This window comes from Mesoplodon mirus (assembly GCF_964341445.2).
Source record: "Mesoplodon mirus genome assembly, chromosome: 3".
In the NCBI taxonomy this organism is placed as follows: domain Eukaryota; kingdom Metazoa; phylum Chordata; class Mammalia; order Artiodactyla; family Ziphiidae; genus Mesoplodon; species Mesoplodon mirus.
The window spans coordinates 16,159,207-16,182,716 of NC_138978.1; the positions used below are offsets into that span (position 1 = coordinate 16,159,207).

The 23,510-nt window shown below is 53.4% G+C and overlaps 1 protein-coding gene across 1 annotated transcript; it reads left to right on the plus strand.

Moving 5' to 3' along the window:
• Positions 1-833: 833 nt before the first annotated feature.
• On the plus strand, positions 834-23,048 carry PADI6 (peptidyl arginine deiminase 6; the record flags this gene model as incomplete). The annotated part of the gene is made up of 16 exons (XM_082616288.1): positions 834-925; positions 1,645-1,828; positions 3,547-3,619; positions 6,289-6,353; positions 6,856-6,967; positions 7,782-7,907; positions 11,490-11,668; positions 11,923-12,026; positions 16,013-16,124; positions 17,563-17,670; positions 17,873-18,027; positions 18,731-18,887; positions 18,982-19,105; positions 20,201-20,271; positions 21,392-21,553; positions 22,705-23,048. 16 exons carry the CDS (start codon positions 834-836, stop codon positions 22,936-22,938), a joined length of 2,058 nt encoding a protein of 685 aa, XP_082472414.1. The 3' UTR covers positions 22,939-23,048.
• Between the last annotated feature and the right edge of the window lie 462 nt (positions 23,049-23,510).

The window sequence follows — 23,510 nt, forward strand, 5'->3', positions numbered from 1 at the left end:
AACAGTTTTAAAGTTAGCTGGGAAACCTCGTGGGCTGGAACAGGTGTTCTCATTTCTTTGCTCAGTGGACTCAGCAGAGATGGGGAGCAGCTGGTGACCGCGCTCAGCGGGGCTCTTTCATCCATTCATTCCACCAATACCTGCCGGGCCCCTGCTGGGAGCTGGTGACACAGCTATGGTCAAGGATCCCCCTAATCACCTGGGGAGGGGGGGAAGCTTCCTGGACCACACCCCAGGAATTTGCAACTTTAAGAAGCCCCCATCCCCCGATCATTTTTGCAACCACCAGAGTGCTGAGGACAACTGGTCCAGCACTTTGTGCCTTACCTCATCAATTTCCAAGAAACACACACCTTAGAATCCAGGCCCCAGAGCCTAAAGGTGCTGCCACGTGCCCCTCTCCTGACCACTGCCCCATGCACCCCCTACAGATATGTGCTCCTAACAGCTTCCAGCTGAGTTAAGCCCCCAGAGCCATGGCCAGGTTGACCAGTCCCAGGCACCAGCTTCCCAGAGCCCCTCTTGCTCCCAGCTGGAGGCTGGAAACCTAGGGAGCCAGCCTCAGCCTCCGAGGGTCTGCAGGCACTAGGTGCTTCATAAATTCGTGATGCACGGGCTCTGACCCCAGCTGCTCCTCGGCGCCTCCCTTCTTCCCAGCAAACCTCCATGGAGAAAATCAGTTACACTTGGGTAGCTGCTTAACAAGGGGGCGGGCTGGAGGGGCCCTGAGCCCATAAGAGGGCAGGGCAATGGGGGAGCCCCGGGGTCATCCGAGGCCGCTCTGTGAGGGCTGCTGAGCACGTCTGGGGGCGGTCAGCTTGGAGGGCCGTGCTATGTCCTTCCAGAGCATTGTCCATCTGTCCTTGGACAGCCCTGCCCATGCCATTTGTGTGCAGGGCATGGAAATCTACTTAGATGTCAATGGGTGAGGAGTTGGGGGCGGGGCCGGGCTGGTGCCTCGTTCCCCTCCTGAGGCTGCCCTTGGGTTATGCGGGAGTTGGGGGTTACCTCCATTCTCCCTATATAACCCTGTTGTCCTGCCTTGTCTCAGGGAGCCTAGTCTGGGTCTTTAAGGGCCTCCCAGTCCTGCTTCTCCCCCTCATGGGCTGTGGGGCCTTAGAAGCAAGAGCCTTGCCCCTTCTTGGTCCCCTTACGTGTGAAATGGGGGTGAGGTTGGCTCTCAAGGCACCCGTGAGGATTGAGTGAGGGAGGCTCCTGTGAGCTGGAGCCTCGGTGGGGAGGTGACTCACAAGGCCATGTCTTCCCCAGGTCACGGCACAGACCTCCCAGTGTTTTTCCCCTGTAGGGATCCCTTGTGGCTGAGACAAGTGGTTCTCCCCACCTTGGAAGTCAGGAGTTTATAAATAAGATGTATCAATAGCTTGGTAACTTCTAGACTGTCGGTGGGAGGATGGGGTCTGGGCTGGATCTTGTCAGAGGGGGGACATGGGGGTCCTTGGAGCAGGGCATGGTAAGAGTAAGGCTGAAGTTGTGTTAGGACCCCCCAAACTGCCCTGACCATAAGTTAGGGTGTCTCAGCACCTGAGAGGCTGGGGGTCCATCCCCCTCCATGCCAGCTGCACTCTAGGCCGAGAAGGTGAGGCTTTTGTGCCCCAACTTCTATCTCCTTGCTGGGCTACCTAGGTGTGCCCCGCAGCAGTGCGAGTCCTTCACCGTCGATAGCTCTCCGGGAGTCGTGGTCCAAATCTACGGCACAGACCCAGTAAAGATTGGGGAGGAGGCTGCCATGAACTGGTGGCCCCTGTCACATCTCACGAACGTGCTGGTGGGGATGACATCCCCCAGCTCTGCCAACGACAAGGGCAAGGTAGGTCTTGGGGGGAAGATGAGGGGGACTTTCCCAGGAGATGGAGCTAACACAACCCCTGGGGTCTCCCTTCTAACAGCTGACGTTTCCTGAGCTCTGAGTCTATGAGAAATTCAGTGCCAAATGTTTTGCACATCTGACCTTACTCAGTGCTTGCAACAAACCTGTGGGGTGGGCACTCCGTGACCCCATTTTACAGATGAAGAAACTGAGGCACTGAGTGAGGGAAGTGCTCTGCCCAAGCCAGTAATCAGCTGAACAGGGATTCAAGCTCAGGCATGTCTGTCTCCTCCATATGTGCTTCTGGCCAGGACACCAGCTTCCAAATTAGCTGCTTTTGAAGTCTGGCTTAAAAGGTTTCAGCAGCAGAACTCAAATGGGCTTTTTGGCTAAGACTGATCTCCCAGATGTGGAACCTCTTAATGAACCTCAAGAGCTACGCTGAGCTCAGCACTGAGCACTAGGTATCATGAGTTGAATTTCCAGAGGCTGGCATTACCTCCTTTTACATAACAAGGAAACAGAGCTAGAGGGACCCCTGTAAACCTAAATAGCATAACTACCGTGGGACAGATCCAGGATCTGAGCCCAAGTCCGTGCCCTTTCCCCTGGGCAGGCTGTCACCCTAACAGAGCCCCTGTGAGGGAGAGGTGCCCTTCCACCTCATAGAACAGGCTCATCAGAGTCTGAATGATTAGTAGTGGTTCTGAGTGATTAGAACTACTTGATGCCCAGGCCACACCCCCTGCCAATGAAATCAACCTCTGGGGCTTCACAGCTCCCAGATGACTCCAATGTGAAGCCGAGGGTGAGAACAGCTGAGGAAGCACATTCAGGACCAGGGGACTCGTGTTGGCAGAACTTTCTGGAGGGTACTTAGCAGAGGACTAAGCGGGGCTGACTGAGGGCGGTACACCCCCCTCTACACTCTGGGTGCAGGGCAGGCAACTCCCTAACAGGCAGGTCATACACTTAGGTAAGACTGGGCATCTCACAGATAAGGGATGAGGCTGTGATGTGGCCCAGCTGAGCCTAGAGCACCTGAGACATGTTCTCCGCCCAGGGCTCAGCCTTCAGCACCATCCACAGTGAGATGCTTACTCCTGGCCCCAGCTAATGGCTAGTTCCGTGGTTCGTGATGAAGGCCTGTGGTCAAGGCCAGTGGCTGAAAGGCAGGTCTTTGTCTAAAGACTCCTCTGGAAGCAGAGGTCGGTGTGGGACACAGGAAAGACTATCCCATTCCAGTGTCCTGCTTCCTTTTGGGCCGCTTAACCCATTGGAGGCCCCACATCCTCATGACCCATCTCATGGGGCAACAGGTGGGGTCCCAGGAGGGGCAGGTAGAGTGGGGAGGATGTATAGTGTAACTTAAAGCTTGACCTCTAGAGCTGGACAGCCAAGATCGTAAATTCTATGCCACCCCTTTTTCTGGCTGAATGATTTAGTCCCTCGATCTCTCTGCCCTTGTGGGTAGAGCCCACCTGGATGGGTTGTTGGGAGGCCTCGGTGTGGAAGGGCCTGGAGGGTCACAGCATGTTATACACGGGGGTTATTACAGTACGGTGACTCTGTACTGGCTCACGGCAAGGCACCGGAAGCTCAGAAACTGTAACTCAAGACCAAGGTCGAAAGGCCAGACTCAGGTACATGGCTCAGGGTCCTGCTCTGGCCCCCCTGCCCTCTAATGCTCCCAGGGGTGCTGGGTGCTGTCTCCACAGGTTTCGGTCTCCTACTACCAGCACGATGAGGATGTCCCCACGGCCACAGCTGTGCTCTACCTGATGAGCATTGGTGAGTGTCCTCCCAGTCCTGGAGAGGAGGGGTGGGCTTTGCAGAGGCGAGAGGAGCTGAAGGCGGCTCTCCCTGCAACGAGATGCCTCCCGTGGGTCACAGATAGATTCACACAGTACCCGTTCCCATGGTCCCTCAAAGCTCACTGCTGACCTCATTCTCTGACCAGAACAGAGGCCATCGGGACCCCATGTGTTCACGTCATCCACCTACCTGTGTCAGGGCCCTACGTTCCGCTTCCTCTGTTGCAATGGATGACGTGTCTGGTCCCAAGTTAATCTTAACCATACCAGACTCTTTCCCCTCTCATTCAATAACATTCCTTCAGCAGTTCTTACTGATGTAGGAAGCCACTACCCCTCCTGCCCTCCTCTTTAGATTGTTCCAGAACAAACTATATCTATTCCCTTAATAGGAACAAGTTATTATGCCTATCCTCTTAAGGAACCAGCTATAATGTCCGTTCTTAGACCTGATTCTATGTTGTCTTCAAACTCCACTCCCCCACCGCTCTGCATCCTTAGTTTTTCCTCCCTTTCCCTTGAACCTGCTCAGACCAGACCCCTGCCACCAATGCTGCCCTCACTGAGCCCCTGAACACCTTCTACTGCACTCAGTTCAGTGGTCTATTCTCTTCCTCTTCCTGGACCTGTCCTCAGTGTTCACGACACTGGTGGTCCTTTCTTGAGCCATTTAGGGACCCTGCACTCGGCTTTGCCCCTCTGCATCTGGCCTTTCCTTCTCAGATCCCTGTGCTGGATCCTTTGGCCACACCCCTCGGCGCCGCCTGTCAGTGCAGTGATGCAGGGCTCAGGCAGCCGGTCACGTGGCTCTACGCACAGCCCACAGGTGACTCGCAAAACTCTCTAGCCCAGCATCGCCCATAAACTTGGGGGTCTACTCACCAGCATAGCTTTCTGAGTGTCTGACCAATGTCTCAAACCTTTTTTTATAATAGCAGGTAACATTTGTTGAATACTGAGAGTGATAGGCATTTTTCCTATATGTTAAACCAGATCAAATTACCCTAGGAGAGTGTTTCAGAGAAAGCGATATGCAATTTTCAGATCAACATTTCTCCTTTTTATTTTATTTATCTATTTTTTTGGCCCTACCCCGCTGGCATGTGGGATCTTAGTTCCCTGACCAGGGATCAAACCGGCGCCCCTGCATGGGAAGCGTGGAGTCTGGAGTCTGAACCAAAGTTAATACACCCCAAATGGAACTGATTCCCTCCACCCCCAAGTGCCTCTTTCCTAGTAGTCTCCCACATCGTGCTAGACGCTCCATCCTTCCAGCTGGTCAGGCCCAAGCCCTTGGTGTCGCCCTTACTTTTCTGTTAGTCCGTGTTGATCATGAATCTTGTCAGTGTTCCCTTAAGTCTAGCTCGAATCCAGCCACCAGCCACTACCAAAGAACTCAGCCTGGTCTGAGGCATGGTCACCTCTGCCTGGGTCACCGACAGGTCCCTAGTGCGGTTCCCTCCTCCATCCTTGATCTTCTACAGGTCCAGTCTCAATTCGGCCCCCAGAGAGGCAACTCTCTAAAAGGCTATCAGATAACGTCTCTTCCAATCAAAGCCTCCTACCGCTTGCCCACCCTCAGATTAAAGCTGGCATCACCGTTACCTACACAACCTACCCGAGCTGGCCCCTACCAGCTGGCCCCTAAGCTACCTCTAACCCACGGCCTCTTTCTCTTCTTTTGTTCATCCTGTTCTGGGCACACTGGCCTCTCTGACCCTTGAACTTCCCACCAGGCACTTCCTATTCCAATTGCTTTTACCCCAGGTACTAATACGGGTCACTTTCTTGCCTCCTGCAGGTCTCTGTTCACACTTAGAAGACTTTTCTGATCCAAAACTGAGACACCCCCTCCATCCCCTTGTTCCCTGCGGCATTTTACCATTGGACATAATACATATTTTACTTATTTCTTCACCCCTTGCCACTGCCGCATGTGTGCATGAGTATGCACACATACATCCTAAGAGCAAAGAAGATAGGGCCTGTCCTGTGCGCTGCTGTATCCCTAGGACCTAGAACAGTACCTGGTTGGTGACGGGCATCCTTGAGCATCCGTGCCAGGTGCTGAGTGGACAGCAGTAAACGAGGTCTGTGCCCTTGGCCCTGACATTCCAGTTAAGAATGTCAAGAGTTATGAACAAAAATACAAGCAGGGTAAAGCCACGCAGTGGTCAGCAGGGTGGGGAGTGGTGGAAGGTGGGATGGAAAGACCCAGAAGGAGCCTCTGTGGTGATACTTGGGCAGAAGCCTAGATCCTTAAGCTCTAAAGGGGCTTGGAATTGCCGTGTATTGAGCCCTGGCTGTGTCCTAGAGGGCCAAGAGCTTTCCCAAAGGCTGGGGAGGAGAGCCTTCCAAGTAGGAATCACCTTGGAAGAAACCAAGAGGCACAAATGGCCTCATGACCACAGTGGACTTGTTTTGTGGCCTCCCAGGAGGTTGGGGGAGATACATGAATACCTGGGCCTCTCCAGGCTTGCTCACGAGACACTGTCTGCCTCTGAGGAAATTTCTTCCAAGCCGGCAGCATGCCCCAAAGGCTGGAAGACCCTGACACCACCCTTAGGCAGCCCTGGGGACTTACCTACAGCTCCAAGGCTGCATCCAGCTGGTCTAGATGGTTGAGACCTCTCCCTCCTGTTGCAGAGCTCTCCCTGGATGTGGATGTCTACCGCAGTGGGCACTTCGAGACAAATGACAAACAGGCTAAGGTGAGGCTGCCAGGGGCAGGAAGCAGCCCAGGGGCCCAGGAGCCAGATCTGGCCCACAGACTCAATTTGGCCTTCATAGTGTCAAATTGCTACAATACAAATCAGCACTGATGACGTCAATTTCTAGCTCTTTCAAAATATTAGAATGTCTGGTGGCACTAGTCTCCCATCTTAGCCTGGTCGTGTAACCAACAAGCCCGAGGGTCAGCTGCCCGCTTCAGATGGGACATGTCTCCTCCAGTTTGCCCCAGACCCCTCCTCCCCTGACACTGAGCAAAGGTAAAAACTGGTAACCCACATCTAGATCTCCGCCTTCCTCTCAGCCCGCTTACCTGATGTTACTGTCCTGTCCCTGTAGGTACTTGAGTGGGCAAACTCTGATCTAGAGGTCCCTGTCACCCTGGAGAAAGGCTTGACTCTGCCCCTGAGGTGGAGTAGCATCTGCAAAGCCAAGGATTTAACCTGGCTTCTGCCTGAACCAACATTCTTGTCTTCTTTACAGAAAAACTGGGTCTGGGGCCCCAAGGGCTGGGGTGCCATCCTTCTTGTGAACTGCAGCCCTGCGGACGCACACCAGCCCGTGGACAGGAAGAGCAAGGTGTTCTCTACAGAGGGTGAGAACTGGCCGCTGACCAAGGACCATCACCCACTTTCCTCCCTGGGGTCTGCCTCCCCTGGGGCTTCACTGCTCCACCCTTCAGCAAACCCAGATTCCAGGCTGATGTCCCTGCTCTGGGCCCATCACGTCTCTTTTCAATGGCTTAATGGCTCGAAGCATGTAACTGGGCAGAAAGGGGCCCCTTGGCATAGAACACAGGCTCTGATGTCAAGTAACAAACAGTGACTTCCTGGCCATGAACTTGAGTCTGTTAACTTCTCTGGTCTTGTTTTGCCATCTGTAAAATGGGGATGATAAAATGGACATCACAGGTGGTTGAGAAGACTAAATGAAGACACACAAGGGGTAGGCGAGACCCTTCCTAAAAACCCTCTTGTAGCCTGGGGCAGGACCCTGAGTGTCCTAGCAAAAGCCCTCTTGGATCTGGTCCTGACTGGTGGTCTGGACGTAGATTCCAGGTCCCAACAGTAGAATGGGATTTCCTGGTTCACACCAAGGCTGGAGGGGAACGCACGCTGAACTGACCGTGCCAGGCCCTGTTCCAGGTGTTTGTGGGGACCATCTACCCCTTACAACGGATGGGGTAGATGCCACCCTCACTCAGGGTGGGCCCCAGCTGTGGCAAGTTGCCTGTAGCCATACGTGCAGCAAGTAGCAGAGACAATGATGCAGGCCTCGGCCAGAGCGGGAGGCACAGGGTCCTCGGTGCTCCAGGATACAAGCCCCTCCACCCCGACCCTACTGCTCCCTCCACCCCTAGAGCGCTGGCCTCCAGAAGCCCCTGAATCTTTGCCTTGTCTTTTGCTCAGAAACAAAGAGTCTGTCCCAGATGATACTGAGAGTTCAGGGACCCAGCTGCATTTTAAGGAAATGCCGGGTGGTTCTCCACACCTCCAAGGAAGAGTCGGAGAAGGCGAGAGTCTACCGGCCACAAGGTGAGGGTTTCTCAACCTGCCAGGGCCAGGTGCGGCCACACCTGCTCCCGGCAGGTCCCCGTCAGAAGCCAGTTGGGGACCGAGAGCAGCAGCTCAGGGTCTATTACAGCCGGACTTGTGTCCCTGGGATCCTCTGGCTGCCGCCTTCACCATGGAGTAAGTCTATACACGTGGGTGAGTCATGTACCTCCAAGCCACTTTCCCCGGGTGGGGGGGGGGCGGTGATCGTGCCTCCCCTACAGGACTTTCATAGCTGGATGAAGAGAGGTGGGCATTAGATGAAATGGGGGCTATAGCCTTGTATAGATTAATGTCTTCTCCCGAGTATTCCTGCCAGGCGAATCCATCTGTTTCTTAACCGAGACTTGGCTGTCTTAGGTTTGGAGAATTCAGAGGCTGGGAAGCCGGAGTGGCAGCTATGCTAGCACATCCAGCCCAGGTACCACACAGCCCAGGTACCGTGTGGCAGGCGGGTGGCATGTCCCTATTCTACAGATGAAAGCGTGGAGGGCCGCTGGCTTAGTGGATGTGCCCAGCTCCAGCAAAATACCCTTCAACAAACAAGTCTTTGGATTTCCCTAAACGGGTTCAGTATTCAGAGCCTCTCAATTAAGATTTAACTCTTTGCTACTTTCTTTAAAAGCCAAGTCTAGCTTCAGCTGGGCAACTGGGGAGCATGTGGTTTACAGTGGGCCATCTCTGTGTCCAGCGTGGGAGAGCGTGCCACAGCTCCCTCCTTACCCATGCTCGGGGGCCTCAGCTCCGAGGCGGCTGTTCCATCTCTTCTGCAGACCTAGGTCACAGCTGGACTGGAAGTGACCTGGGACTAGCAGAGAAGGCAGCCCAGGTTGTATGTGGTCCTTTGACGTGTGGGCTAGAAATGAGCCTTAGAAACTGTGGCTCTAGGCCTGGTTCAGGCCATGAGGGCTGTTCTGGTCCTATGAAGCCCACTATGTCCAGGCAACTCTGAGGTGGACTGGGCTGGATGGGCCTTGGAGCCTGCTCAGGAGGCCAGGGGTGTGTGTACCTGCCCAAGATGCCATACTTCAAGCTACCTACCTGCCTTTTAAAGTATTCAAAAATTTAGGGCAGGGCAACACAGCACACTGTGTTAACATACCCTCCAGGTGAAGCTGAGTTGAGCTGAAGTTGGAGAGCCATAGTCTAAAAGACAGAGCAAAGGAATTTAAGAAAGTTCCGGAGAAATTGAAAGCCAGAGCATAAGGTTCGAGACAAAAAGGAAAACACTTGCATGAAAGCAGTGATCAACTATGACCAGTGCTGCTGAGTGACTAAGATGCCCAGATCAGTGGGAAAGTTGATTTTCAAAGCTGGTCATTAGTGACCTTGATAAGAACAGTGGAGATAAAAAGAACAGTGGGGATAAAAAAGAGTAGAGAGTCCCCTGGAGGTCCAGTGGCTAGGACTCAGCACTTTCACTGCGGTGGCCCAGCTTCAATCCCTGACTGGGGAACTAAGATCCCACAAGTTGTGCAGTACAGCCAAAAAAAAAAAAGAGTAAAATGGGCAGGCACAGCGAACATAGACCATGGAAGGAGTCTGCCATAAAGGGAAGTATGTGGTGGTAATAACTGGGTGAGGCCTGGCATGGGGTGGGGGTGGGGAACAGTATCTGAAAATGGTAGAACACGGCATATCCATGTGCAGATGGGACCCATCCAACAGAGGTGGTGAAATAGATTCAGGAGAAAATTATAGGAATGAATACACAGTACTCATAATATGGGAAGAGGGAGAGTTAATGGCCACAAAATAGTGTTTCCAAGTACAGCTGAGGCCCCCTCTGAGGTTTGATCGTATCCTAAAAGATCTTTCTTTTAGGAAAGATCTAAAAAGATCTAGAAAGTGTGGCTTTCTCCAGCTGCTTGAATGCCAGGGTTGAGGTCTTGGTGTGGGAGCTGACGGCGTGTGCAGGGTAGTGGGTCAGGTAATGGGTCTTGGAACATGAGGAGGACACAAAGGAGAGTGAGGGTGGCCGTGTAGAAAGGTTTGGGGCTGGGATGAGACTGTAGATGAGCTGGAAAGACTGAAAGAAGAGACGCCAGATCTGTCTTGGAGGTGGTATCTGAGCCATGAGCCTTGACATTGGCATCTAAGATGATGCAGAACTCAAGTTCATTGAAATAAGGTCGCAGAAGTGGACTGGATGGTCTGGTCTATGGTGTAAATGGTACCCAGCACCCTAGTGGTGGAGACAAGCCAGTTCTAGAACAATCCACGGAGGATGGTAAGGGTGGTAGTCAGGTACAGCGAGGAAGGGGGCAGGTGGCATTATCTGATAGCATGTCCTTCAAAGGGATAGGATTCTTGAGGAATGAAGAGATGGTCTAGAAGTGCCATCGAAGATCAAAGGGCACCTGCCCTACCTCTAAGCCCAGGGGGTACATAGAAGGTAGAAAAAAGGAGCACAGTTCAAGGGAGTGTTTACTCTGTGCCCTGGGGCTCCTGCTCTAGAAGGATAAGGATATTACCTGCCCTCAAAGCCTAGGGCAGATGGACAGACAGCTAAGTACCAAGCAGGGGCTTGGGGCGTGGAGGTGGTGAGAGCTCAGGTTAAGCCAAGCTGAGCGAAGGCAGAAAGGGCCTTCTAGGTAAAGGTAACTGTGTTGTGGCTGGTCCTCTGGCCTCCTTTTCTGTATAGTGGAGGTGATCGTTACAGCACCTGCCCCAAAGGATGGTGAGGACGCAAATGAGTCCGAGCCCCGACCCCAGTTGCCGGCATGTAGTAAGTCCACAAGAAACGTTAACTGTGCTTAAGAACAAGCGACTAGATACGAGACAAGGCCCCCAGCAGCTGGAGAGAGACCAGATGGTGGGCAGTCACTATCCAGCCCTGCAGCACGCCAAGCATGCCTGCTGAGAGCCCTGGGCGGGGGCCCTGCGGGGATGCAAGGGGTGGTCATCTGGTCTCGCCCCCTCAAGGTCTGGCTCAGGGCAAGCGAGGAAGCCTCCAGGCAGACTAGAAGCAGGAGGCCACATAGGTACATCCCCAGCGCTGGGGCTGTCCAGCTGGCCCTGCCACACACTAAGGCCAAGCCTGCAGCCAGCACCCCTAGCCCTTGTGACGAGGTTCTTCTGCAGAACCGCCTGGAGCCAGTCTGTGAGGCGAGCCACAGCCCCACTCGGGTGGTCACTGTGTTGCAACCCAGAGCAAGAGGCCGGTGAAGCAGGCCATGGCCCCAGCTTGGGTCGGGCTTTTTGGGTGAGGCTTCCAAGCCTATCTCTGTACAGTTCCTCATCTTGAAGACTTATGATATTCTCCCCAAAGTTGGCCAAAGCGTAGAGCCACCATGAGCCTTCACCCCTTGAAGGCAGATGTTTTCATCTGAGTCCCGGCTCCCGACACCCCTTTGAAGAGTGAGTAACTGGCCCCCGTTTGTGAACAGACACCTGGCTGTCCACTAAGCCCTAAACACCAGGAACCTAGGGGCCTAAAAGCCCTCTTGACCCCCGCTCTCCTGGGACTCCCAGCCTGACTTCTGACCTGAGGAACGTGCCATTGGGTGTGGTGATGGGCACCGGGCTCCTTCAGCAGCCAGTCTATCCTTCTCTCCTTCCTAGAAGACAGCTCTAGCACCTTCGAGTTGGTGCTGGGGCCTGACCAGCACACCTACAACTTGGCCCCCGTCGAGGATGACTTGGAGGAAACCTTCTACGTTGAAGCCTTAGAGTTCCCATCCGCCAGCTTCTCGGGCTTGATTTCCTACTCAGCCTCCCTGGTGGAAGAGTCTCAAGACCCGGTACATCCCCGGGTAGAAAAGTGGCCCTCAGAGCAGGGACTGTGGGGGAAGGGAGACCTGTCACAGCTGGGCAGAAAATGGGAGCATGGTGGGTGGAGCTAGGGTGTCATGCCACCTTCGGGCAAGAGCCCTGTAGAGGACAGGTAAGGGCCCGGAGGTGGGCTGGGCTGAGCAGCTGGAGGCCCGGTGGGGGGGGAGGGGGAGAAGGTGGACGGGGAACCAGGTCACCAGCAGCACCTCGTCTTACATCGCAGTCGATTCCAGAGACCTTGGTGTACAAAGACACGGTGGTGTTCCGGGTAGCTCCTTGCGTCTTTGTGCCCAGCACCCAGATGCCTCTAGAGGTATACCTGTGCAGGTAAGAAACCCTCAGGCTGCCTGGGCCGGGTTGTTTCTATAACTGGCATGCTCTCCTGTCTGTCGGCGGGGTGGGTAAAGATGATTAGACTTCTCACCAGGAATGTGAAATCCTTCCACCTGAGGTAGTCATCCAATGCTTGTTTGGATACTTACAAGGCTAGGGCTGGAGCCATGACCACGGCGGTCCCCCTCTGGTCTTAAGGGGAGACAGACAAACAGCATGGTTTCAGGTAGGATCCAGGACTATAAAGCCAGGTAAAAGGATGGAGGGGTAAGGATGAGATTGTTATAGGGACAGCAGGGAAGCCTGCAGAACCAGGAGAGAGCAGGCAAGGGGAGAGGGAGGGACGACAGGGCAAGGTGAGCAGGGCCTCAGCGTATTAGGGCGTAGCCTCCAGGACTGTAACGGACCCCCAGACAGTGGTTTAAAGTCAACTTTCTCCCACCTAGATGCCCACAGTGGTAGTCAGGGGCCCTGGTTCCTTTCAGGCTGTGATAATGCTTTCCCCTGGGGAGGCAGCTTCATCTTTATGATGGAGGCTGAGCACAGGCACTTCTGAGGCCCAGCCCCTAGGAAAGGGGAAGAGCCAAAGTCCGGGCAAAGCCACCCATTTGTCGCTGCTGGAGTCTGGGAGGCTCCTGAATTGCTCTGCTCACATGCCAATGGCCTGAAGAGGCGCAGGCCACACCTAACGGCAGGGAGGCCAGGAATGATCTCTAGCTATGCGCCTGGAGGAGGGGAGAAAAGACTCTGGCAGGTAAAACCCGTGGGAAACCATCCAGGGTTCTGCACAACCACTCCAGCCACGTGGAAAACCAGAGGTACAAATAAAAGGAACCAGTTCAGCCATTGTGATCACGTGGGCAAGACACAGCCGTGGTTTGGGCCGGGGCGGTGGGAGCGCAGTGGTTAGATTCAGGATTGCTTGGAAGGTAGGCTCCCCCGCCCCCAAGTTAGCTGAGGGATGGGATGCAAAGAAACAGGAGTGTCCCCTGGGTTTGGGGTATACAATGAGATGAATGGTGGTGCCCCTGCCTGGGGTGGGGTAAATTGGTGCTTTGGCTCTGGAGACATAAAGCTAGAGACACCCATTAAGTTTCTAAGTGTCTGGAGCTCAAGGGAAAGTCTGGCAGCTGGAGATGGGGGGGCCCTGGCACGTTGTGGGTATTCAGAGCCACAGGCCTAGCTGAGCTCAGAGGAGGAGGGAATATATTGGGAAAGATGGCTGAGAAGTGAGCTCTAGAGCCATCGAACCCTTGGCTCCAGACAAGAACCTAGCAAAGGAGCCTGAGAAGGAAGAAGAAGTTCAGATAAAAACCAGGAGAGCGGAGACCCAGAGGCTAGGGGAGGGTGATACCTGGTAAGGGGCCAACGATGGGAAATTTCAAGAGGAGAATAAAGTGCCCATTGGGTTTGGCAAGATGGAGGCCACTGTGCAGAGCGTGATCCTGGGTGGTGGGTTTGAAAGTGTGCTGGGGTCACAATTGCTTCCAAGGAAGAATGGGAGGAGAGTACTCTGCAAAACGCCAGAGAAATGGTCTGAAAGGGATTTGGGAAAGGGAAGGCTGTTTTTTAAGGGAAGCAAAGAATAATGCTAATGGATGTGATCCAGCAGAGAAGGGGAAAGCTTGGTGGGGAAAAAGCAAACAGGTCACACTGGCCTTAATAGGTAGGACAGCTCACCCACTTTCTAGGAGCAAATTGACCAGAGGAACTGTTAGTGGTAGGATGCTGTCTGGTGCTAAGGACCTGCTGAATTTGCCAGCTTAGAGAACCGTCACTGTGGTTTTTCTCCAACTATTTTTGGTAACGAGCTCTAGGGAAGAAGAAATGTAGAACTGAATCTAACCAGGGTTGTAGTTTTGCCAGGCAGATAAGCCCAAGGGGAAGGATAAGGGTATATTATTATGATGCATCACAGACTCAAAGCTGGATAAGGAGAAAAGCAAAGACATGGGGTGATGGGAATAAAAGCAGTTGAGGGCCAGGCATCACAGTGATATCAAGCTGCTGGCCCAGGGACCAAAGTGAGCAGGGAAGATGGAGGTGATGGAACTGGACAGTTGATCTTGGAGGTGGTGAGACCATTAGGATGGGAGGGTAGAAATAAGACCTTGTCAAGTCAAGGATCTGAAGAGGTCACGGTGGCCTGGCCGTAGCACCTCATGGCAAGGAGTACGTCCATCCCTCCTCCAGACTCAGTGGAAGGAAAGAAGAAAAATAGCTCTTCCACGGGAGGGCTGCTAGGGAGTAAGGTCCACAGAGGAATGCCAGGCTTCAGAATGAGAAGGTAAAAGGGAAGAGCTCGAGGGATTTTGCTGACAACTGATATCCAGGTATAAGATCTTCCTTGTCTTTTGTATCTGAAGACAGAAGTTCACTCACAGGAGGCATCTACTGAGACTCTGATCTTCTAACACTCTCCCATAAGGGTGGTATTCAGGCATGGCTTGATCCAGCTTTGCCACAGATGGTGTACAAGACTGGGGCTATACTTCCTCCCCCAGCACACATCTCAGACGGTTTCAGACCTTGTCAGGCTGGCCAGTTCCCTGCTGTCTTGTCTGTGTAGAATCGAAAAATAGGTTCTTTGGAACAGTAGCATGGAATAGCAATTCAAGCTTTGGACCTGGAATAGAATCCAAATTTTTTACACTTCCCAATGGTGACCTTGCTGGCATTCAACTCATGAGGACCTGTTGGTAAAAGGGGTGGTCTCAACGTCAGCCCCAAACATCACTGTTTCTCTCCAACAAGGAATGGATGTACACTGTGGACCTGTAAGCCTGGTGCTATACATGACAGCACTAAGACCTCAGGGCTCAAGACCCACCCCTGCCAACCGTATGAATATGACAACCTTGCGGGCCATCTCAAGGGGGCACTAGGCTTCTTGGCTTCTCGGGAGAAAAGTACAGACCCTTTGCGGTGAGAAGAGTCAGCCCTCTGGGTAGATCAAGGCAGGAGAGCCTGGGGCATTTCCTAGATCACTGGGGCAGGGGGTGGAATGTGACTGCAGAGTAGGGACAAGCAGGGTCTTAGGACACGAGAGCGGAGACTGACACTAGCAATTTTTCTAAAAATTTTTATTGGAGTATAGTTGATCTACAATTTTGTTAGTTTTAGGTGTACAGCAAAGTGATTCAGTTATACATATATCCATTCTTTTCTAGATTCTTTTCTAGATTCTTTTCCCATATAGGTTATTACAGAATGTTGAGTAGAGTTCTCTGTGCTATACAGTAGGTCTTCATTGGTTATCTATTTTATTTATAGTAGCATGTATATGTCCATCCCAACTTATCCCTCCTCCCCTTTCCCCCCGGTAACCATAAGTTTGTTTTCTACAACCGTTGACTCTACTTCTGTCTTGTAAATAAGCTCATTTGTACCCTTTTTTTTTTTAGAGTCTACATATAAGCGATACCACATGATATTTGTCTTTCTGTGTCTGACTTACTTCACTCAGTATGACAATCTCTAGGTCTATCCATGTTGCTGCAAATGGCATTATTTCATTCTTTTTATGGCTGAGTAATATTCCATTGCATATACGTATCACATCTTCTTTATCCATTCCTCTGTTGATGGAACAACAGAGGTTGTTTCTTCCATGTCCTGGCTATTGTAAATAGTGCTGCAATGAACATTGGGGTGTATGTATCTTTTTGAATTATGATCATAATTATGACCCATAAGCATGGGTCACATGGTAGCTCCATTTTTAGTTTTTTAATGAGACACTGGCAATTCTTGACTTGACTTTGCCATGAGCTAAACCAAGTGATTCCGGGCAAGGCACGCCCTGAGCTTACCAGCTGGTGCTCCATGAAGTGGGGGGACAGCAGCTCTGCTTACCTCACGGGCAGCAGCATCATCTCTCCTGCCCAGAAGGAAGTTCCCCCTTCCCCTGGGACAGAGAGGTCATGACCAGTCGGGGAGCCTTGGAGGCCTTCCTAGAGCCGGCTTATCTCCCGTGGCAGAGAGCTGCAGGTCCAGGGCTTCGTGAACACAGTGATGGAGCTAAGCGAGAGAAGTAACATCCAGGTGGCATCTGTCTACGAGGACCCCCACCGCCTGGGCAGGTGGCTCCAGGTAACCCCCCACCTGTGGGGGAGGGGTGGGGGAGACACCATGTGCGGCACATACAACAAACTTTACCAGCTTCTGTTCAGCCTTCCAGCAGAGCTAAGACTAACCAGGGGCGGCTTTGTTCTTAGGAGGTCAGTGGTGGCTGAGATGAAATGATTGCCCAAGTCCTAGCCACTAAGGGGTAACGCTTAGAGTCCAACCTCCTCCCATTCCAAAACGTACGTGTTCGAGACCATAGAACACCTAAGCCTAAGGCCCAGGTGTCTGAGGGGCTAATGCCTCCAGCTACAGGCTGGCAGGACTGGGGCACTGCCCCAGGGTCCAGCTCGACCCTGGCTGAGCAGGAAGTGTTGAGCCCGGTCTTTTGAGGTCTGGTCTGTAGTCACAAATGGAGGACCTGTCTAAGTAGTAGCAATGAAGGAGAAAGGGGCCAAGTTCTGCCCCTGACCTTGCCATGATAGAACTCTAAGTACCATGAAAGCAAGCAAACGATATGATCTAGTGAGTTACTAGATTAACCTTGGCGCTTTGGGTGGTCAGGAACGTCTTCAAATGCGGGAAGCAAGGAACTGGCCGTGCAAAGATTGGGGTTGGGGGTGGGTTAGAAGTAGGAGCCCTTCAGGCACAGAAACAGCTGACTGAAGATCCACCATGTGAGGAACAGAAAAGCTGGTGTGGCCAGATCAGAGTGAACTACCGTCAGAGGTAGGTAAGAGCTAAATTATCTATCGGGGACCTTTTACACAAAGGTAAGGAAGAGAAGAAACCAATCCCAAGCAAGATGAGGGGGATTCCCTGGCGGTCCAGTGGTTAAGACTCTGTGCTCTCACCACCAAGGGCCCGGGTTCGATCCCTGATTGCGGAACTAAAAGCCCGCAAGCCCTGCCGGTGCAGCAAAAACGAAACCAAACAAGATGACATTGAATGGTATGAATCAGGGGAGTTGAACGTTCTGACTTAGGTTTTAAAAAGAGCCTCTGGCTGAGAAATAGAGAGCCAGCCTTTGGAAGGGGCAGGAATAGAAGAGATGCTGATTGGAGGGCCTGACAGTCACATGGGGAAGGGGTGGTCTTCCCCGGGTGGCTTCCCGTGAATAGTACCAGAGAGGAGTCCCCTTGGAACATATTTTGGAAATAAAGCCAACAAGGCTTGTTCATGGATTCGGTGCAGGAGACGAGTGGAGGAAGAATCTTAGGTGACTCATCAGGTTTTAAACCTGATGAACAGAAGGACAGGCCAGGGAAAATCTCCAAGAAGGGCGGGATGCCTGCGCAGGGTTTTGAGGGCTGAGCAGGAGGTGGCGGGAAGAAGGGGGTTCTCCCTGTACCTGCTCTCTGGAGGTGGCCCGTGTACAGGGAGCACTTGTGGCTGGAAAACTGGATGCAGGAAAGCAGCTGATGGAGCGAGAGAAACTCACAGCTTGTTTCCCTGTGTCCTCCAGGATGAGATGGCCTTCTGCTATACCCAGGCTCCCCAGAAGACTATTTCCTTGGTCCTCGACACCCCTCGGCTCCCCAAGCTCGACGATTTCCCAATGAAATACTCACTGGTGGGGGCTCGGTTTGACTGATCTGAACTTGGTCCAACCTCTCAGGCCTGGTGCCTGCTGGAAGTGATGGGTGCCAGGGGAGGGGGCCCAGGTGGCCTCTGGGGGAAGGGGGTGTGGGAATCTACTGAGTCTGGAATGGGGTAAGACTGAGGCTTAACGTCTGTGCCTCCTAACACCCTGCCCCTGCTGGGTCTCCTTCCAGAGCCCTGGGGTTGGCTACATGACCCAACGCACCCAGGACCATACGGTGGCCAGCATAGATTCCATTGGGAACCTGATGGTGTCCCCACCTGTCAAGGCCCAAGGGAAAGAATACCCTCTAGGCAGGATCCTCATTGGCAGCAGCTTTTACCCCAGGTGAGGCAAGAGGCCAGGTAGTGGCCAGATGCCTTAAAACCAAAGGGAGGGACTCTTGTAGTTCACCTGGACCCACCTGATTCCCAGAGGACTCAGCAGGTCATCTGCTCTGGACCTTAAACCATCAAGTCAGGACCTCTGAATCTTTGATTCATGTAGGAGACTAGAGGTAGAAAAAGCAGAAAAACCACTCATTGAGTGGTGATTCCAGGGTTTAAATTGAAGCATGCTAAATTTGGTTGGCCCAACATGATGTTACTGCCACAAGATGTGTGGCTAGATTTCTTGGTGGTCGCTCACCTAAATCCAGGAAAAACTTGTGTCCCAGGGTTCAGTCTTTATCTAGAATCCATTGGCTCAGTCCTGAGTTGAGCCAGAGTAAAGGATTCTTTTTAAAATTTTTATGGAAGTATAGTTGACTTACAATGTCGTGTTAATTTCTGCTGTACAAAGTGACTCAGTTATACTTGTATACCTATTCTTTATCATAGTCTTTTCCATTATGATTTCTCACAAGGTATTGAATATAGTTCCCCGTGCTCTACAGTGGGTAAGGGATTCTTAATAACCACCCCACCCCCCTATGGACCAGCCAACGGGTAGAGCAGCCAGTTACCCGAAGGTAGCCTGGCACTCACCGAGTAGTTGGCAGCCAACCCGGGCCGTGCCAGCTCACGGGCTGTTCTAACAATCTTCCCTTTAGCAAGGACTGTCGGAACCTGAGTAAGACCCTCCGGGACTTCCTCTACGCCCAGCAAGTCCAGGCCCCAGTGGAACTCTTCTCCGACTGGCTGATGATCGGCCATGCCTATGAGTTCATGTGCTTCATCCCTGCACAGTACAAGGTGGAGGACAAAAAGGTCTGTGTTGGGGGCTGGAGAGGATGTCTCCCACTCTCTTTCAGAGACTTCTGGAAGGGAAGCTAGAATCTGACCCTAGTTCTTTGATTCCCAGGACTTCTGGCTGCTCCTGGCCAGCCCCAGCTCCTGCTACAAACTGTTCAAGGAGAAACAGAAGGAGGGCTATGGAGACGCACATCTGTTTGAAGGGATTAGAAAAGATCAGCTCCTTTCTAATGGTAAGGGGACCACCCCCCACCCTCCCGCAATAGAGGGCAGCTCCTCAGTCCCAGATGTCCTTTCTAGAGAACCATTTCTACTTGGTTCCTCCTGATAGAAAAGGATCCTAGGGAAGCATAAAAGCATGAAATGTACCATATTAGAACATCTTGTTCTCTTTCAGGGTAATTCTGGTGGTACTAGGACAGGACAGGCAGATCAGCCAGAAATTCTGGGACGGCTGAGAGGCTGCTGAAATATGTGCAAAGGGGAACTTAACACACGGATGGCTCCATGTAGTTGGGGACAAACCAGATGCTACCAACGCTGGTGTCTGGATCTCTTCGGGGAAGGTTGGGTTAAGTACCTGGGTGTTGGGACTTCAGGGTCTCCTGGTCACCCTGCAGGAAGACATAAGTGGACAAGCAGAGATTGTGGGGGCTGGTGCCACAGCAGTTCTGTTCTAAACCTTCTAGAAACCTAGAAAGGGAGTGGGGGTTGGTGAAGTTCTCGACGTGTGGCCTGAGGACCAGCAGCTTCAGTATCACCTGGGAGCTTGTGAGAAATGCAGAATTTCAGATCAAATTTTGAGGTGGGACCCAGGATCTCATGGTTCTAGGAGGGCTTATGGAAGGCGACCTTGAGTATGAGCTACCTGTCACACACCAAAGACCTTGTGTTATCTCAGCTGATGGCCAAGTGGAGCAACTGAAGAACAAAGTTAAATAACCCAGGCAAGATCATAAGTGGCAGGTAGCCAGGCTGTACACAGAAGGCATGGAGGTGCCCAGGTGAGTGGGGGCCGATGGCACTTGCTCACCTGGTCCAGGCTGCCTGCCTCAGACCCGATCCCAGGCTCCTCCCCTCCGACCCGGGACCGAGTGGCCGGTTGTGGCAGTGGAAGTCCTGCTGGGCTTTCATGGACCCTGCTGAGTCCCCACATGTGACGTTTGACCTAGAATGGGTCCCTGGAGGCCAGTCAGGCCACCCACCGCCGTCACTGGCCAGAGAATATACCCAGTCAGCTGTGCCCAGGACTGGAGTCTGCCCAGCCCTGGACCACATGGCCCTCCCCCTGGCCCACAGGCCTGCCCGCCCTCTCCTCCTTCCTACAGGGAGGGAGGCCAATACCATCAATCAACTTCTGGCTGATGAAAATATGAGGAAGGAGAACGCCTATGTGGAGGTAGGGGCCAAGGACTGGGGACCTTCTCCAAAAGGCAGGGGGAGGCAGTGACCGCCTTGGCAACGGGTCCCTAACTGAGCAATAACTATGACCGAGCATCACACACGATACCTTACTCTAATCCTCAAAATAACCCTATGAAGTAAACCCACCTTGTCTATGAGGCTAGCAAGGCTCAGAAGAAAGCCGCCAGTCTGAGCCGATGAACTGGGGAACCAGGTTTGAACCCCAAGTCATCTAGTGTTGGACCCAAAGACAGTGCTGTAGCTCAACCTCCCGACAGAAGACCACCCCGACCCTGGCTTCTCTAGGAAGCTCTGGGCACCAGAGAACACACCAGGGCCTTCTCAACACTTCTGGATGAAGCGGCCCTTCAGCTCAGAGTTAGAATCACCCAGCACCTCAGGTCCCTTAAAATGTGAATCACAGGCTGTGAGAAGCAGATTTTCCAGAAATTAAACAACTTCTAGCGGGGAAGCCACGGCCTGGAGAAAGGACGGTGACAGGCCCAAGGTCACCCGTCAGCACAAAATCGCTTGGTCCTCTGAGTCCTTATGGCTCCCGGCCAAGGCAAGCTCTGCGCCCTGACCTTTGCTGAAACAGGGGAGGCCTCGGGCACGGCAGGGTGGGCAGCAGCCAGGTGGGGGACCAAACAGCATCTCTGAGCCCCGGTGACACGCACCGTGGGTGTGAGGTCATGAGCCCTATGTCAAGACCTAGGAGATGCTCAGGCATTGGGTATTAGCTGGTCTGGGCAGGGAAGTGCCCACTTCCACTTTCCTTCCACTGCTGGTGTCCCTTCCTAAGGATGGGAGCAAGTGCCTGGGTTTGAGGACCTATTCTTGCCCTTGCCCAGGTCCCCCACTCTGGCCAGGACTGAGGGCTAAGGGGCCCCATGCTACTGCAGAATTAGGACTAGGAGCTGCCCTGGCGCTGATGAGCTGAGGGATCCTGGCCTCTCAGGACCAGGCCTTTGCTCTGAGCCCCAACTTCAGAGCGCCGGCCCCCCGCCCCGCATGGCTCCCCGCCTGCAGTCAGTGCCGAGGAGATGCAGCTGCTTCGGGCTGGTAGCCGGTACCCGACAAACTCGCTGCCCTCCCGGCCCTTTCCCGCCCCGCAGAAGTGCATCGACCTGAACCGCAGCATCCTGAAAAGGGAGCTGGGCCTGGAGGAGCAGGACATCATCGACATCCCGCAGCTCTTCTGCCTGGAGCGTATCGCCAACATCCCCTCCAGCGAGCAGACCGAGAAACTCTACGCGAGGCCCTACTTCCCTGACCTGGTGAGGGGCGCAGGGTGCGGGCTGCGTGTCCCCGGGCTGGGGCTGGGGCTGGGGGCAGTCTGGCCGACTCTGGCCAGTCTCTTGATGGACACGGTGCTAGACTGCGGAGACGGGGCCCAGCAGACAGTGGCGCCTGAGAGGAAGGGAGGCGAAAGCCCTTCTCTCCCCCAGTTAGAGGAGACCCCTCCAGGGAGCAGGTGAGCGGGGGCTCAGGCTGGACGACTTGCCAAACAGGGACCAACTTCAAGGGCCCACCTCACAGACGGGGACGCTGGGCTCCACCAGAGTTGAGGGGGTAAAGCCGTCTGCTGGCCGTGAGACCATGGGCAAGCTCCCTGATGAGGTCTTCCTGTCCATGTATCCGGGCAGCACCCTCCTATTTAGAACAGGAATTGGGAATGTGGGGGTGTGGGTATATCAGAGACCCCTACTAGGCCAAGCCTCCCAACTGTGGCCTACATCTGACATTCTCTCACCACTGTGACCCATCAGGTAGGTGCTTAGAATGAATTGAGACACTTGGGCTCATCAATTCCTTAAACACTTGCAGGCCTCTTCTCTGAGCCCCAGGGACACAGGCCCTGCATTCAATCGCACAGGGTTCTTTTTACAAGACCAGTGAGGCCCTCTGGGCATGCAGTAGGAGGCTTCATAGGCCCTGGGAGTAGGGAGGTATGGGTAACGGTGGGAGAAGCTGCTTTTGAGGAAGAGATGCTAGAATTAAGACGTGAAAAATGGACAGAAGTCCATTGGCAAAGCTGGGGGTAGAGAGCATTCCAGTAGAGGTAGGCAAGATTATGGCACAAACAAGACTAGGCCAGGACAAGAGAAATGCAGTAGAGGACGGAACAGGGAAGTTGGCAGACCTCAGCTGGGCAAGACTTTGGTTTTGCTATTGAGAAATATATCAGGAGTCATTGGAGGGTTAAGCAGAGCAGGGTGGAGTTTGCTCAGATGGATTGGCAATGTCTGTCTGAGCACAGGCTTGGAGAAGGGGTACCCTGTGCTTGTCTTTCCTGGTCTAGCCCAACCACAGAGGCAGCTGGGTTTTCCCTTGCAATGAGCCCAGTGGCCTTCCTCCCTTAGAAGAGGGACAGGGGCCTTTCTTCCAGGGCTCTGACCCCTGTTCATCCTAACTGCCTCTCTGACAGCTGCAGATGATCGTGATGGGCCAGAACCTGGGCATCCCCAAGCCTTTTGGGCCCCAGATCAATGGTACCTGCTGTCTGGAGGAAAAGATCCGCCAGTTGCTAGAGCCCCTGGGATTCCAGTGCACCTTCATTAACGACTTTGACTGCTACCTGACTGAAATCGGAGACTTCTGCTCCTGTGCCAACATCCGCCGGGTGCCCTTTGCCTTCAAATGGTGGAGGATGGTGCCCTAGACCCATCTTAGCGCTGCCAGCCCTGCCCCAGCATGAATGGCCCTCTATCACCACTCAACAGTGTCTGACCCTTGCCCTGCTCAGGGGCCTGGACTCAGGGTACTACACCCCTTACTCACTCTGTTCACCCCCATCCCTCAGCATTCAGTGGGGTGGAAATACTGGCAGCTTGAGCCCCTTGGAAAAAGATGGAAAATGGTCACTGAGAAGTTACTCAATGTCCATTAAAGCTCTAATCTTTCTCACTGCATTTTGGCCGTGGCCTCCTCATTTCAGGGCAAGGGGTAATGGCTAAGGATGGAAAGCGGAGCAGCTGGGACACCTGTGGTCAGGCTGTCCCACTGGGAGGGGCAGGGGACCAGGCTACCATGGAGTTGCTGTCCCTCGTCTTTAAGGTCTTTGCGTGTAGTGGGAAGTGGTTGGGCTTGGATCAAGCAAGTTCTTCTCCAGTTCAAGCATCTGATAAGCTGGACGTAGATGCTTGAGCTGAATGTGACAGACTCTAGGCTTGGGGAAGGGAGAGGACTCCCCCTCGGCCTGGTAGGAGCTGCAGGAGGCCAGGCCCGAAGAAG